The sequence below is a fragment of the Gorilla gorilla genome, chromosome 2 (genome assembly GCF_029281585.2).
Source record: "Gorilla gorilla gorilla isolate KB3781 chromosome 2, NHGRI_mGorGor1-v2.1_pri, whole genome shotgun sequence".
Taxonomy (NCBI): domain Eukaryota; kingdom Metazoa; phylum Chordata; class Mammalia; order Primates; family Hominidae; genus Gorilla; species Gorilla gorilla.
Window position 1 is genome coordinate 77,861,633 of NC_086017.1, and position 16,261 is coordinate 77,877,893.

General features: G+C 38.8%; 1 protein-coding gene across 2 annotated transcripts in view; it reads left to right on the forward strand.

Annotated features, from left to right (window-relative positions):
• Nucleotides 1-11,091: 11,091 nt before the first annotated feature.
• Nucleotides 11,092-16,261, forward strand: part of TAFA1 (TAFA chemokine like family member 1) — a 543,464-nt gene continuing 538,294 nt past the window's right edge. The window contains exons 1-2 of one of the 2 annotated variants that reach the window (XM_004035862.5): nt 11,092-11,546; nt 13,470-13,590. In XM_004035862.5, coding sequence (XP_004035910.1) covers nt 13,473-13,590 — 118 coding nt within the window. In that variant the 5' untranslated portion in view covers nt 11,092-11,546; nt 13,470-13,472. The remainder of the gene's footprint in view (nt 11,547-13,469; nt 13,591-16,261) is intronic. The other variant, XM_019022876.4, reaches the window with a different exon arrangement.

Here is a 16,261-nt window from a genome sequence, read left to right on the forward strand (position 1 = left end):
AACAAAAGCGTTAGCTTGTATTTCTGATGGATTGGTTGTGAGAGGTAGGAAATACAGCAAATGAAGAAACGAAGAAGACTCTTAAGTTTCTGGCCGAAGCGCCTGGGTGAGTGGAGGTACCATATATTTAGATGGTTAGAATTCATTTCCTAAACTGTAAGGCAGAAGCAGCAATATGGATACTCCCCAGTTGGCTTGTAAGTATTTTCCAATGATCTGGGAAAACGTACCAAACTTTACAAAAGCTAATAAACAAAGTAATATAATGTTACATGAGTCAGGACTCCCTGGAAACTATCCAAATTCCTCTCTGTAATATGGGGGAATGCCTGAAAATTCCTAATGTGAAATACCATACTACAGGGGGAAAAATAAACACCTTATTCTTGCTATTCCTGGCCACATAAGGTCTGTGTAAAGGGCTTTACTGGCTGCCGTAGATATGTGTTGGGCACTCAAAAACTGAGTCAGTTTAGTATACCAGTACATCTTCTATTTTTACTTTGCTCAGAAAATCTGATGAAATTATACAAATCCCTGAAATCTAATATTTTTATGTGATAAGATTGTGTAAGAGGAGGGGGTGGAAGAGAAGTTTGGAAAATGTGGTAACAGATGGCAAGTGGGCTCAGGCACATAGCGTTCCTATATATAGGGGAGGGGACAATCTGGTTAATCAAGGGGAGGGGGAGCACTTTCAAATTTAGAGTCAAGTATTTTATATATTCAGCAACATCATTTAGTGAAGCAGCCTAGCCGGGTAGAATTTTTAATTTTTTTCTTGGTTGGGGGTGAGCTGTGTGATATATATTTTCAACAGTTTTCCATATTCTTTCATGATGTCTACATTTAACAATCAAATTGTATCTATAAGTTTTGGGTGTGTCTGTTGAGAGAGGGCTGAGACTATATATTTCTAGAGAGAGTTCATTCCAAGGAAATTTACATTTCAAAAATTAGGGTCATTACAACTAATTTAACAAGAATGGAAAATTAAAGTGAATGTTCACAATGAAGATGTCTTTATAGTTCAGTAGAATGAGCAGTGAGCTGGCAATGAGGACACTTGAGTTCCAGGCCCAGCTCTAGGTAATACAGTCCCAGGTAGACTGTGTTGCCTTACACAAAGCACTTCAGCTCTTTGAATCTTAGTCTGTTTATTTTTAAACTGAGAGTCCAGATTAAATTATCTATAGGATAATCTTGGTTTTATATTTCCATTGTTATAGGCTGTGTTAGTGCTCAGTTAGTTAGAATGCTTTTGATTCCAAGTAACAACAGAAAGCCCAACTGAAGCTGTCTTAATTCATCACAGGGAAAGCCTAGTGTTGAGTGGACTTTCGGATTGGTTTGATTCAAAAAAGGACAATTCCCCAGCTTGTTTACTCTTCTTTCCAGGGTGTCGGCCTCATCCTGACAGGTTGGTGGCTCTTCAGGATCTGAAAATATCAGTTAATGACTCCTGGTTAATGTCATGCTTTTTTATACAACTCTGGATGAAAAGAGAAAATCACTTTCTGAGGCTGTCTTAGACAAGTGAGGAAATGTCTTTTAGAAGATCCCTGAAAACTTGTCCTTGCATGACTTTGGCCCAAACTGACTTTTGTTCACATCTGTGATCATGTCAAGGGAATGGGGCTACCGTGAACTATAGGAAAGACTTCTGGAACCAGCGGTTAGCTTGGCAGGGAGATTGTGGTTACGTAAGTGAAAATCAAGAAGGATCATAAGTAATGGAAGCAACCATGAAATCTACCAAACATGGCTTTGAACACTTAAGTTTCATATGATCTACACAGTTAAATATGAACTAGAAAAAAAAACAAATTAATGAAATGGAGGTTTTATATGGTAGCTATTATCGTACCAAGCACATAGTAAGCATTCAACAAAGATGTCTACCTTAGGCTAACCTTAAATCTGTTAAACACGGAGAACATATCTCTCAGTTGGCAACTAAATAACAAGAAATTGCAGGTATTTGGGGGGTTGTCATAGTGACCAGAGGCCTTCTGCTGTACATTTTTGTTTTAATGCAGTGGTTTTCAAACTTGGTTGCAAATTGGAACCACTTAGGGAGCTTTGAAAAACGCTATTGCTTGAGTCCCATCTCCAGAGTTCCTGATTTGATTGATCTGGGTGGGGGCCAGGGCATTTAGAGTTTTAAAAACTCTCCAGATTATTGTAACTTACTGCCAAGATTGAGGATTTCTGGCTTAGGGACTCCAAACATGAGCATGCATGTGAGGTGTGTTCTCATCCCCTCTTCCCTTGAACTCCCTTTTATAATTCTCTTTTTCTCTACTCTAAACTTGTAACTGTTAGATTCTTCTCCCTGAGCTGGGACTCCCAGAGATACCACATGTTCTCCATTACACTATGACAAAAACCTGAATGTGAGGGTGGAAACCAAGAGTAGGGAAGGCGTACTGTCAATAGGGTGTGTTAGAAGAAGGGGACAAAGGGGTGGAGAAAAGAAGAAGTGATGCAAAAAGCATTTTCCTCTGGCACTAGGATGAGGTTGGAGATGCACATTTAGGCACTCTCAGACTCAGATTCCCACACAAACACCCATACACATACAGACACATCATCTGAAATTCTTCCCAGCCTCCTCCCTGCTCAGCCCACTGCCAACCGCTTGCTTAGAATCTTGCTGCAAATTCATAAAACACCTAAGACATGAATAAATGAGAAGTGACTGTGTATTCATTCATTCACACATTCATGTATTCATATGTTCTATAAATATTGATTAGGCACCTACTATGTGCCAGGTACATTGCCAGATGGTGAGTGAACAGTGATAAATAAAACAGGAGCTTATAGCACATTAAAGTCCTTAAATCTGGAAAGGGTTTGGAGTGTATGAAGCAGGGAAATGATTATCTTCTTCACCAGTAATTAAGTTCTAGTCTCCGTACCTCATTTGTTGAGTGAGTCCTTGGTAAACGAATGACTGCCCAAATGAATTAGTGAGAAAAGACCAGAGTGACTGGAGCATGGTGCATGTGCAGGTGTTTAGGGAAAAGTGGAATAATATTAGGTTGGAAATAGGTGTGGATATCAGTACATGCTGGATCTAGTTTTTTAAAAATCAGACATTATATTATGTGTATTGGGAAATAATTACATATTTTCAAGAAAGGAGTGATATGGTCGGAGAAAGTATCCCTGAAATCAGGGGGGATAAAGAAAGGGCTATCTGGGAAAATAATAAAATAGAAAAATGTTTCTGAAAGAGAGAACAGAATGTGCAAAAGCTTTGAGTCCAGAATGGTATAATATGGCTGGGTGTGGTGAGTCATGCCTGCAATCCCAGCACTTTGGGAAGCCAAGGTGGGCAGATCACTTGAGGCCAGGAGTTCGAGACCAGCCTGGCCAACATGATGAAACCCCATCTCTACTAAAAATACAAAAATTAGCCGGGTGTGATGGTCTGTGCCTGTAATCCCAGCTATTCAGGAGGCTGAGGGACGAGAATTCCCTGAACTTGGGAGGCAGAGGTTGCAGTGAGCCAAGGTCACTGCACTTCAGCTTGGGCAACAGAGCTAAACTCCACCTCAAAAAAAAAAAAAAAGAAAAAAAAAAGAAAAAAAAGAATGGTATAATATGTTTGAGGAGCTGAAAGGCACTATGTTACTTTGCCTAATTATATGGACATAAAAGATAGTCTAGTGGAGAGACAATAATAGAGAAATATGGCACAGAACAATAGATGCTACAGCAAGTGCAGTTGACAGAATCTATGGGAGTGTAGAGGAGGGGTCTCTAACTTAGACTTGGGAGGCCAAGAGAAACTCAATAGAGAATGACATCAAGAACCTAATCTGGAAAAGCAAGCTGAGTTAGGAAAAAGGAAGGGGAAGGGAAATGGTAGGTAGAAATGAAAGACAGTGCAAGGATTTTTCAAATAGAAAGAATGTTTCAATAGAATTCTATACTTTTGCACATTCAAAGGTATAGAGAAGTGAGAAAACATCTTACAATTCTGGGCAAAATGTTAATTACACCAAATAAATCAAATTTAATTTTAAAACTTTATAGAGATTTATGGTATACCAGATACACTGATATGCATCTAACAATGATCTTTTGAAGCAGGTATCAGTGAGGTAACTTACGTGAAGTTACATAGAATCCAACAGCTAGTAAGAGGTAGAGCTGAAATAGACTCAAGCAGTTTGACTCCAGAGTTCATTATCTCATTCCTGCTGTTAGATTGCCTCTCTGACTACATTAAAAAATAAATAAATAAAAGGAGAAAGACCCAAAGAGATATAGATTAAAATATATATATTTCTATTTTCCTGTGTTTTCTACTATTTCTGGAAATTGTCTAGTTCACATAATTAAAAACTCAAGCCAGACAAAAGAGAATAATCAGCTATATTAACAGTAAGCCAAAGACTTCTATTCTTCAGAAATTTACTTAAAGGCAAATCAGATATAAACCTAGGAAGTCAAGAAAAGTTAATAGGACTTAAGCCCACACCAAGAAAATAAGATATATGTATGATTACTTTTTTTTTGTAGTTAACCACTGACACTATGTAGGATCCTATAGAAAAAGAAAGGCATTCCTGTTTTTAATTTTTTGTTTCATGTAGTAAAAGATTTACTACCACAAAAGTAAAATCAACCACAATTAACAAGCAGTGAATGGATGTTGAATATTTCAAGAAACAAAAGTACAATACTTTAGATTGGTTAAGTGGATTAAGAGCACCATTAGAGGACTGACATGAAAAATGTGATATTTTGAGGGAAAGTATAATAAAATATAAAAAATACAATGAAAAATCATAAAACATAAAAAACATATATTAAACAAAAAAATTAAACAAAAAAAACCATATATTAAATTACAATTTTTTTTAAAAAACAACAGCACCAAATAGGCATGTTTGGAAAAGTGTTAGAAGTATGTACACTTAAATGTGAATACTGGTAACATTTGTGTGATAGATTATAGATGACTTTTAAAATTTTTAGTTTAGATCTTATCTACCTTTTAACATGTGAATACATTGTTTTATAAGTAGGAAGAAATTATAAAACATATCAAAATCCTTTAGTCCTAAAAGTACATGTGAAAGCTTTGCTAGCCTTAGTCAACATTATTATGCCCTCAATATTCATTCTCCTTTTCCATTATCCTAATTCTCCTTTAAGTCCCACCCTCCCCCACTGCATTCATCTCTTTTGGGGGATGCTCTCCTGAGTTAGGGATGTGGCATGTACTGTAGTTCTAAGCCCAACAATGTGATCTTTCCCCCTGGTGAAGGTCACTGGCTTAAGGAGGGGCAAGTGACCCAAGTTAAACTAATGAGGCATGACAAGTAGTTTGCTGGAGGAAGCTAGGAATAAATAATCCTTGCTCATGTGAGAAAAACCCAAAACAATCCTTTCTCTTGTTCCTATGTGGATGAGGAAGCACGTAGCCCAGGCAGCCATTGGCAGCCATGTTTCAGCCATGAGGAGACACCTGCCTTAGAATGAATAGAAATCCTGGAAGGCAGAGAGAGTTGGAAATAAGCTAGTTCTTTCATGGGTTAGTGGAATTGCTGATCAAACCCACCTGCAAGTTAGTGCCGCCTGTGGGCTATCAACCCATAGGAAACCATACATCTTCTTTATTATTTACTCCAGTTTGAATTTTGTGTATGCATGTTTGTTTTCCTGTTAATTGTAACCAAACACATCCTACTTCTTTCTTTCTATGCTATTTTCATCCTGGAAGGTTACTATCAGGTAATTAAAGATCTTTCTTCTAGCTTACTAAAAATTATTCAAAATCACAGGTTTTATTTTCCTTGACCTGGCTGGTGTATTCTAGAATTGTGCTGTCCAATACAGTAGCTATCAACCAAATGTGGCTATTTAAATTTAAAATAGTTAAAATTAAATAGAATTAAAAATTCAGTTTCTTGGTTGCACTTGTGACATTTCAAATGCTTAATAGCTACATGTCAATAGTGGCTACCATATTAGCCAGCAGAAATAAAGAACATCTTCAACACTGCAGAAAGTTCTACTGAATAGTGCTCTCTCTCTCTCTCTCTCTCTCTCTCTCTCTCATTCTCTCCATCCCTCTCTCTCTCTCTCTCTCTGTGTGTGTGTGTGTGTATGTGTGTGTCTACGTTGGAGGGAGGGGAAGCATACAAAAGAGCAACATTAGATTGGGAAAGTTGTGTTCTAACATCATCTATGCTAGTTAATTTACCACGTTCCCTTGAGTAAGCCTCTTCCCCTTTCTTAGGTCTTCATCTTTCTTCTAAAAGTAAGAGGCTAGTCTAGAAGATTTTGGGGGTCTCTTCTAGGTCCAATATACTGAAATTTTAAGTGCTTTCTTTTGACTTTTAACATCTGTAAACTTTTTTTATTCTCCAGGGATCAGCTGTGAGCTCTACCATCAGATCATATTGGATATCAAATATTGAGAACCAGGGTAGAAAATTCAGGACAGTTTCATTTTTTTTTCTTCTAGCAAAAAAAATCCAACACAAATTTAGTGGCAAGTTGGCATTGTTTTAAATGGTGTACAGGCCAGTTTCCTTTACTTAGTGTCATTGCAATAGACTAACACAGGACAAGGTGGTCACCCTTATTTCTTTCCTTTCTGTTTTTTTTTTGAGATCGAGTTTCTCATCACTCAGGCTGGAGTGCAATGGTGATCTCAGCTCACTGCAACCTCTGCCTCCGGGGTTCAAGCAATTCTCCTGTTTCAGCCTCCTGAGTAGTTGGGATTACAGGCACCTGCCACCATACCTAGCTAATTTTCATATTTTTAGTAGAGACAGGGTTTCACCATGTTTTCCAGGCTTGTCTTGAACTCCTGACCTCAGGCCATGCGCCCGCTTCGGCCTCCCAAAGTGCTGGGATTCTAGGCGTGAGCCACCGTGCCTGGTCAAAGCTACTTATTTCTGTAAAGGCAGCTCATTATGCATGCTATCCTGATGGTGAATTAGTATTTTATTTTTGATTCATTTATTATTATTCATTTAGTCATTCAAGCATTTTATTGTCTACTATATACCAGGCAGTATGTTAGACTCTGAAGTTGCAGCAGTGACCAATATGCGTGTCCTCCGTGCCGTCATGGTGATTCTTGTAAGGAGATAAAGCAGGCATTAAACAAATAATTCCAGAAATAGCTATTAACACTTGTATTTAAGATTCTAGAGGTGCTGTAACAAGGGATATAAGGGGACATAGCACAATGACCTGATCTTGTCTGGAGTACTAGAGAAGGCTTTGGAAAGAAAGTTTCTCCATCCTATTCAAGGATCCAAGAGAAGAGTCTAGTAGAAGCCAAGAATTAGAACATTTGTAAGAGATGAGGCTAGAGAAGTAGGTGGGTCAGTTCATGCAGAGCCTTGTCAACCATGGACATAAGATTTGGACTTTATTTTAAATGCAATGGGAAACTATTGAAAGGTTTTTAAGTAACGGGAGTGACATAATCATCATGTGTCTTAAATATGCTCCCTCAAGATGCAGAGTCGGGGAGACACAGGTGGGAGGTACATACTCCAAGACAAGTATACTTGCTATAGTTCAGGTAAAAGATGATGGTAGCCTGGATGAGGGTAGTTGAATGGAGAGGGAGAAAGTGGATGGATTTGAGGCATAAACAGGAAGTAGAATTAATAGGTGGTAGTGACTGATTGGATGCAGAAGTTTATGGGGAGGGACATGGCCAGAAGTGTCTTCATTTCTGGCTTAAACTATTGTGTTGTTGAATGGCCATTGGAATTGAGTAGCTTTGGGGGATCTGATATTAAATCAGCTATGGATTTGAAAGTTTTATAAACCAAAAAAACATATTATTGTTTTTATTATTGCCAAAGCAATCATTTTCATGACCTTTATATGCTTCTGATATATGTTCATATCCTTGCAAAAAAAAAGAGACTACTTTGTTCCTATAAAAATATATATGTATTGCTTTGATTAGAGAAAAGGAGGTGAAGCTGGTGGGATTTCAACTTTCTCTCAGTCCTAAAAGGAGAATAAAGAATAAAGAAATGAGAAGCGTAAGAACAAAAGAAATGACCTTATTCTTTCTTTTTCTTCTGCCTGGAAGACAGACAAGATAAGCAATGAGGAATTATAGTTGATAAAGTAATTGTAGAGATAGGCTGCTGGAGGCGAAAAATGAGACTCCTACATGAAGGTTATCTTTTTTTCCAGCCTAAGAAAAATCTTGTCTCCCATTTTCTTTTTCTTACAGTTACTGAAAATTCTGCCTTACGGATCCAGATTCGAGTTATAGTATTGAATATTGCCAGTTTGATAGAAAATGATTTAGCCTCTTTTTCCAACTGTGTGCATTCCTTGTTGCTACTAAGGATTTTTATTCTTTCTTAAGCAGTAGTTGGGTTTTATTTTGTTGTGTGTTTTTTTTTTTTTTGGTTGCTGCTTTTGTTTGTTTGGTGTTTACCTTGTGAATGCTTTGTATTTTTAAGACATAGTTGTGATTATTGATGTGTATAATGCTCTCCTCATGGCCTAGTGCAGTGCATGGAACATAAAAATTCAATTAATAAGTGAATTACAAGATAAAGTTTTCATCAGTCAGTATAGACTAGATGATGCTGCAATAACAAATAACTCTTAAGTTGCAATTGCTTAAACAAAAAACTATTTCTTATTCACTAGGTAGATCCATTAAGGATTGGTAGGGGAAGAGGAGGCCTCTGCTCAAGGACTGAGGCTGATAGTGCAACTTGTCCCTACTTCAAAGGCAAGAAGAGATCTGAGGGTGTCACTTCAGCAATTAAATGCTCTATTGCTTGCGGAAATGACATCAGTTCTAATGACACCTCATTGGCTGAACCTTATGGCATACCCAACCCTAAAGGGATCAGGAAGTGCAATCCTATCATGGTCAGAAGGTGGAAAGGCTCAACTTCTCTGAAAAAATGTGAGAGTAGTTTTGCTTTGAGTTGGGAGAATACACTAAATGGCCTCAAAGATCAATATATGTTGATTCTTACATTATTAGGACAAATGATCATTGGCTGCAATGCAATGGACTGCAAGGTATTTGGAAGAAAAAAATAGAACTATGCTAATATTCTTGCTTCATTACATGCATTTAGAATGATAGTTAAGGTGAGTCTTTATTCCAGTATTTTTTTCTTAATTTTCAGCAATGCCTATCTGAATGCCTTGAATGTAATCCATTAGGTGGTCGATTAAATTGAATTATGGAAGTAACTATCTTGACCCTTATTTTAATCTCTAGAAATGAAAAACATAATGGTTACAGGTTTTCAAAATAGTAGCCTTTATTAGCAAAGGTGAACTTCCTTTTAATTTTAATTCATTAGCATAGCAAAACCACAACCAACAACAATCACGGGGCAAAAGCTATCTTGTATACTTCTATATTTCAAATGCCTGGTGTAATATGTACCTCTAGAAAGAATGAATAATCATTTTTTGAGACTATCTTAATGTTAAAGAAATAAGAAAATATAATCGTTATTTTTTTTGGATTTTTTTTCCATTAAATATTTTATCCCACTGTTTAAGAATGCACTCTTGAGCCAAATCATTTGGGCTTGAAATCTGCTCTGTCTTTTACTACCACACAACCTTGTGCACGTTCTTTAACCTTCCTGTCTCCTCTCACATTCCCCATCTGTGAAACAGAGATAATAATAATAATACTTATCTTATGGGGTTGGTAAAAAGAATTAAATTAGACTTTACAAGACATACTATAGAATGTGCTAGCATCTGGTGAAGGTTTGATAAACATTACCTGCTGCCACTGCTGTTATTATTTTTTTATCTTGATGCTGTACAGTCAGTGTAAACTTTCTGTACATACTCATGAACAACAATAATGAGGCACAGATGTAAAACACGCAACACCAACTAGAACTTTGACATTTTTAACTAATTTTTAACTGTGAGATTAATATTTACTATTACTTAGAAATCTGTTTAGAGGTAAGATTTAGTGAACAGTTGTTATGTTACAAAGAGCTATTATGTGTGTTTTGTGCAATGTGAAAGACCAATTGGCAAGATTGACAAGTCTGAAGGATCCCTAACTCTCTCACTGTGTGTAACATGAGAAAACAGAATCACTTGCAAAGATGTGCAGCAGCACTGGACCTTCTTTATTGTGCCTCTGAAAGGCAAGAGAGTATTCTGGGGAATTTCAAAATGTTTCCAAGGAAGGAATATTATGAGAACTACCTTGATTTTGAAAACACCATAAAAGACTAGACAGTATCATCTATAACAGTGGGGATCTCATCAATCACGTTTTCTGCTTTGTTCCCAGGCACCTAACACATAGTAGGTGCTTTATAAGTGATTTGTGAAATAACTGAGGGTATTTCAGAGAATTATTACCAGCACAATCTATAAATGAAAACTAGGTCATCTTGGATTCATCATTGAAATTTAGGCAAAATTATACTGTATTTCTGAAGAAGAAAGGGTTCAAACCATGGTAAGAGAAACAAGATGTTGAACTTCTGAGTGTTTTCCCTCCCCACCCCAGCATGTTATTCGAAGGAGAGGAAAAATTTTTAAAAAAAGAGCTGTGAGCATATTTCTTCTTTTAGTGCTGAAAATAACATATTTTTGTTTATTAAACATGTTCAAAAAGTTCAGAAGGTTTTTATTGGACTTATGCATATACGCATCTATGTCCTATTCCAGATAAATTCTAGTCTCCTATTTAACTGCTGAAACAACCAGCAGACCTAAATTAGTATAAACCTGACAATATTTGTGGTTAACTTACTGGTAAAAAGAACATTAAGAGGTAAGAAACGGCTTATATTTCACTTTCCCATTTACTGTTAGAAGTCTAACTCCCACTAATACTATCAGTATTTTGCAGAATGCTTTTTTCTTGTTTCTCCTTCCCTCTTTACTCTTTTGTTAAATCAATGGTATCAGTAGGACTTCTAACGTAATAAATCAGGCAATATAATGTTAAAGCGCTGCTTGAGTTGTTGAAGAGTTAGTGGGCAGATATTACAATTCACTGTAGCTGTAATAGAGGGTAATGTCACTTTAAGACATGTGATACTTTAGAGCGGAGGGATGTATTGAAACAGACTACTGCTACTTACAGCACCGTATAGCAGCCCTGCTCCTACATTTTGCTGCCTTACTCTGCCCCGAATGCACTGGAGTGGGGATGGTCCATCGGCAACTATAAACTGATTCTCATCAGGAAACTGCACATTATCTCCCCATCACTTCAAAGGTCTCGTCAGGCAGAGGTGACGCCAGGAGATGATTTAAAGGTGAAAATGACAAGGTTTCCACCCCTCAAACCTTGGCTCCTTTTCTGACAATACAGTCTGAATGAACCCGATGTCTTTTTTTTACTGTGGAAATAGGATCGGAAGAGAGTAACATTTTTTTTTTTTTAATCCTGATAAAGAAGATTGTTGGGAAGCTCTTTGAAAAAAAATTTTAAATTGTGGCACAGATGGATTTTAAAAAGTGTTAGATCTTTCCAATGAACACTAATAGAGTACTCTGCTCTTGGCTGGATTTTTCAGGTAAGAAGCATCTTTAAGGGTTTAAGATTCAGAAAGCAGATCTGAAACATATCCAGGCGTATCTAGAGAACTGTGCAAGGCTGAATGCTTTATTTGGGGAAGACACTTAATAACATTGAGACAACCCCTTGGTAAAGGAGCAAGCAGTGAGAGTGACATGCAGGAGGTTTGGAAGTAATGCAGAGAATTTAAAAAAGTTAAATTAAAAAATATATATTGCAAGCATAAAGTCACAGTAATCCTTTTGAGTGGTAGGATCTATATGGGTGAAGAAATGAGCAAGAGAAAGCAGTCATTGAAAAACTATTAAGTTTTGGTTGTGGCAGGATTTTTTTTTCAAGTTTGGATGAATTTCCAGTACATTTTAACTGCAATTCACAAGCAGTAAATACATCCACAGTCACCTCTGTTTTGTCTTTCTGTAATTTGCAGGGTATTCTGAAAAAGTCCCCAAATACATTCATTTTAGGTTTCACAGGAGGGGTGTTGCTATTTATTTCCACTGAAGAGAATGCATGTTTGTTATCCCAATAGTTCTGAAAACAATAAGGCAAAGTATGTTGTATACAAAAGTAAACAGTGGGCAGTGAAACTAATTAGAAAGTGAATGCTCCATGTGAATCACAGACTTAGGCATGAATAGCACCAAGATGTTGAAAATAATGTTTTCCTGCTTTGCACTTAATTATAGTTGTCACCATTTGTCTATTATAGTCCTAAAATCCTTCCAAGACTGCATCTCTCTGCTAAAATCCACAAATTAGCGTGCATTATGTGCATACATATGATGTATATTTTTGTTTTCTGAACATCAGTTTTTAATAAAGAACCAATTTTCATGAATAAAGAAGCCAGGCTGGGAGGTTACTAGCACATTTTCAACGTATAGTTGAGATTTTTGAAGGGTATGATTTGACAGTGAAAAGGAAAAGAAAGAAAGAAATCTTCTTCCAAAGCCCTCTCTGCCTAACAGAAAAGCATACAGTTAACTGGATTCTTGTGTAGAAAATGCTTCCCTATCACTGGCTGAGTAAGGACGGTGCTTCAAGTTTGATTAATTTGGCAATATTAAATGCAGCATAAGGTGTTGTTTGAGAAATTGGACAATATATAGCGCAGCTGAGCCTTTGTAGTTCCTAAGATCCTCGTAGGTGCAGATAAGACTGTCAAAGTTTCAGCACCCGAGAAAAGGTACATATTCATCCATAAATATATATGCCACCTGTATATGCATATTCATCAATGATATACAACAAAAGCTACAATGGAATCTTACGAGGCTAAGCAATATTGCAAATTATGGCTTGCTCTAGGATAGAAGCATAGGTGTTGCATCTGAAACTCATTCTGGCTAAACACAATCCCTTCTGATTCTTAGGTCCAGTCAAAAGGATCGGTTCTATCAGGAGATTACAACATGCCTCTGAGAAATGATTACTTAGTTTAGAAGACAGCATTGCAATTAAAAATTCATGACTGTAGAATTAAAAAAAAAAAAAGAACCCACTCTTTCCTTCCAGGCTTATGTCAGACTTGCAATGAAGTTAGAATGAACAGGAGGAGTCTGCAGCTTTTCAGTGCCTGGGATAACTATAGTTTAAAGATCATTGTGTAAAATAGGATTTTTAGTCAGCATGCATTGTTTTAAACTGACTAACTGACAGTCTAAAACTTTATTTTTGCATTTTGCCAATCCTTGGAGTTTTGTTTTGCAGAATTAAGAAAAAAATGAATGTATGATCATCTGAAAAGGGCTTTCCCTCAATCCCACTTCATGGCATGACCTCTGCTGGATCATTAGTTCTAGCCAGAGAAGTAGCAAAGGAACATGACGTCTGAGACCTCCCTTCCCTCATCAGTGGGGCTGACTGAGCTGGGGGCTTGAAGCCGGAGGTAACCTTTCCTGTCGAATGTTCTCTTTAGAGAATGGCAATGGTCTCTGCGATGTCCTGGGTCCTGTATTTGTGGATAAGTGCTTGTGCAATGCTACTCTGCCATGGATCCCTTCAGCACACTTTCCAGCAGCATCACCTGCACAGACCAGGTAAGTCAGGAGCTGGCTCCACTGCAGCCTCCTCCAGTCTTACCACTATTTCCTTAACAGATGGTTGAATGCAAGTGACATAAAGTGCTACAGTGTGGGCAGCTTGCCTTTGAATTCCAAGACATATTGTTGGCTGGATGCTTTGGGGGAAGGGGAGTGTGCCAAAATGTCTTGGAGGTATTTCTATTAATTTCTCAGAAAAGGTGTGTTTTTCTAAGTGTCACCCCACCTGCTTCTACACACCTTGAAAAGTAGAAATCATCTGTTTTTGGATGCTTTGGCCAATAGCAGAATATTCTGCAAAAGGTGGAATAACTTTCAAGACTTGAGGATTTTACCTACTATAATCTTGGTCTGTATGTGGCTAAGAATTTTGTGGGGGCATAGTCCCCAGACTAACTTTGGAAGCAAGTTGTCAGTGAAAAAGAAATTAAAAAGTAACTTACTATTTCTTGTCTGGTTTAATGTGCCTTCTTTCCTTTCTCCCTTCCTTCACTTTCTGTTCTTCCGGTATGCTCAGTGGCATTTTTCCCTCTCTTTTGGCAGTTTCAGGGACGAAGTCCCTCCCACCTGATTTTTGTTTTGTTTTGTTTTGTTTTTCCTATATTGAATTTTTAGTTCCGGACGCATTTTGCTTTCTTCCTCTTAATGTTCAAGGTATATTTCTCACCCTTCCACGGCCTCGCTCTTCATTCTGGATTTTGCTCTCCTTCTTTGCCTCTCCAGCTTTCTCATTACAGTCCCTCCCAGCTCGATTGTCCTTACCATCCCCGGTTCTTGGAAAAATTTCCTTCCATTTTCTGTTCAGTATCAGCCTTCGCATCCTTCTACTACCCACCCCGCCTTCACCCTCCACCCCACCTCCCTCCCTCCCCTCCCTTCCTCTCCCGCGACGGTCAAGTTTGTTCTCTGGGGACCAGTTGCGCGCCCAAGTTTCTGATGCTCAGTTCTGAAGTGCTCCCAGCCCTCCACCCGCCTCTCCAAATCCCATCAATGGCCTCCTCCCCCCATCCGTCGAGCTTCCTCCTGCTGCGCGGTCCAGCGTCTACGCCCTCGCCTTTCCCTGGCTCCTCAGTCGGCCTGGACACCGATACTAGGCTCTTCTGTACAGCCCTCCAGCAATACCTTCCGGGGCCCCGCTTGCTGCCTCCTGGGGCTCAGCTTCCCTGCTGGGGGCAGGCATGTCAGAGCGCGGATGCAGCCCAGGGTCCTCCCGCGCGCCTGCACCAGGCTGCAGCGAGCGCGCAAGCCTGCTGGGTGCTGGAACTCGGGCCGCCCCGGGAGAAGCGGGAGGGGGGGGTTGGCTTGTGCTGGGGGCTGAGGCTGGGGGCTGTTTCTGGGCCCTGCCACCCTGTTTCCCCAAGCCCTGGTCTGAGAGAGAAGGCGAGGGGGCGCTGGTGCCCCTGCAGGTGGGCAGGGAAACCGCCCTCTTCAGAACGCGCTTGTATTTCTGCATCCTGTGTCCTGAGCCTGGCGCGGGAACCGCCACTCAAACCCTCAGTGCAGCCGAGATGGAGGGAAAACAAAAGTGAATTTGAGATTCCCACATTACCTCCAATCACTTAATCACAATTTGTTCTGGCACAAATGTCTTTCACTTGTTACATGGTCATAAATAATAAACAGTGCGGAACATCTGCGTTCGTTGTGATGCTCAAGAATAAGAATTCATAATAAGAACAACTATTACGTGTATGTTTTAGGCAGGGCTCTGAGGATTAGTTCACACTGTTCAGTTTAATCCTTATGCAAGTGGGTGTAATTTCTCCCCTTTCGCCCAGGAAACAGAAGCTGTGAAAGGTTAGGTAGCTTGTCTGAGGCCACACAGGGAATAGCTGCCATTGGAAGTCAAATCAGCATGATTCACCGCCAGAGCCTGTGTCCTCAGGAGGCGAAAATGCCTCTCGGTGCACCGAGTGACCATGCCAAATAGCTTCTTTGAGGAAGTGTGAGCCCCTTCATATAATTTTTGAAAACTTTCTTTATGTCAATACTTGGTCCAATCTGAACTGCACACCCATTCTGAGAGGTGGCCATGGCAGAACTAGTGAGTGGCACGTGGTTGAGGGGGGAAGGCAGGGCTCGGGGCTGGCCACCTGAGTCTCTGTCACTTAAGGTTAGTGACATAACCTTGGGCAACTGACTTTTCTGCTCTCATTCCCCATTTATAGATATGGTGGTGGTGGAGGTGAGGTGGGGTGTAAATATAATAAAAATAACTTTGAATAAGTCTTTTGTAAGCTGTAAAGTTCTTCACAAATATCGGGAATTACTGATGTCCCCCCTTAATAGACTGTAAACCCACAAGCCAGGGATGTTTGGTGAATAAAGTTTTGCTGTTCACACAGCTAATAATCCACATAGCCAAGGCAACAACTCTTTTTTTTCTCTTGCTATTGTTTTGTTAACCATGTGGTACATGGCTAGAATATACTACCAATGCTATGTGCCTTATTTTACTCTGTGCGTATAATCATGAAATAGATACAGTACCATTTGTAACAAGCTTTCACATAGTTGTCTCTGTTAATCAGTGAATATATGGAGTTTTTCGTTGGGGGTTATGTATAATAAGTAAACTTACGTCTTTATAGGGCTTATTATTAAAATACCATATTTTAAAACTGAGAATCACATATTAGGTTCTGGCTGAAATTAAACTCAATCTTTG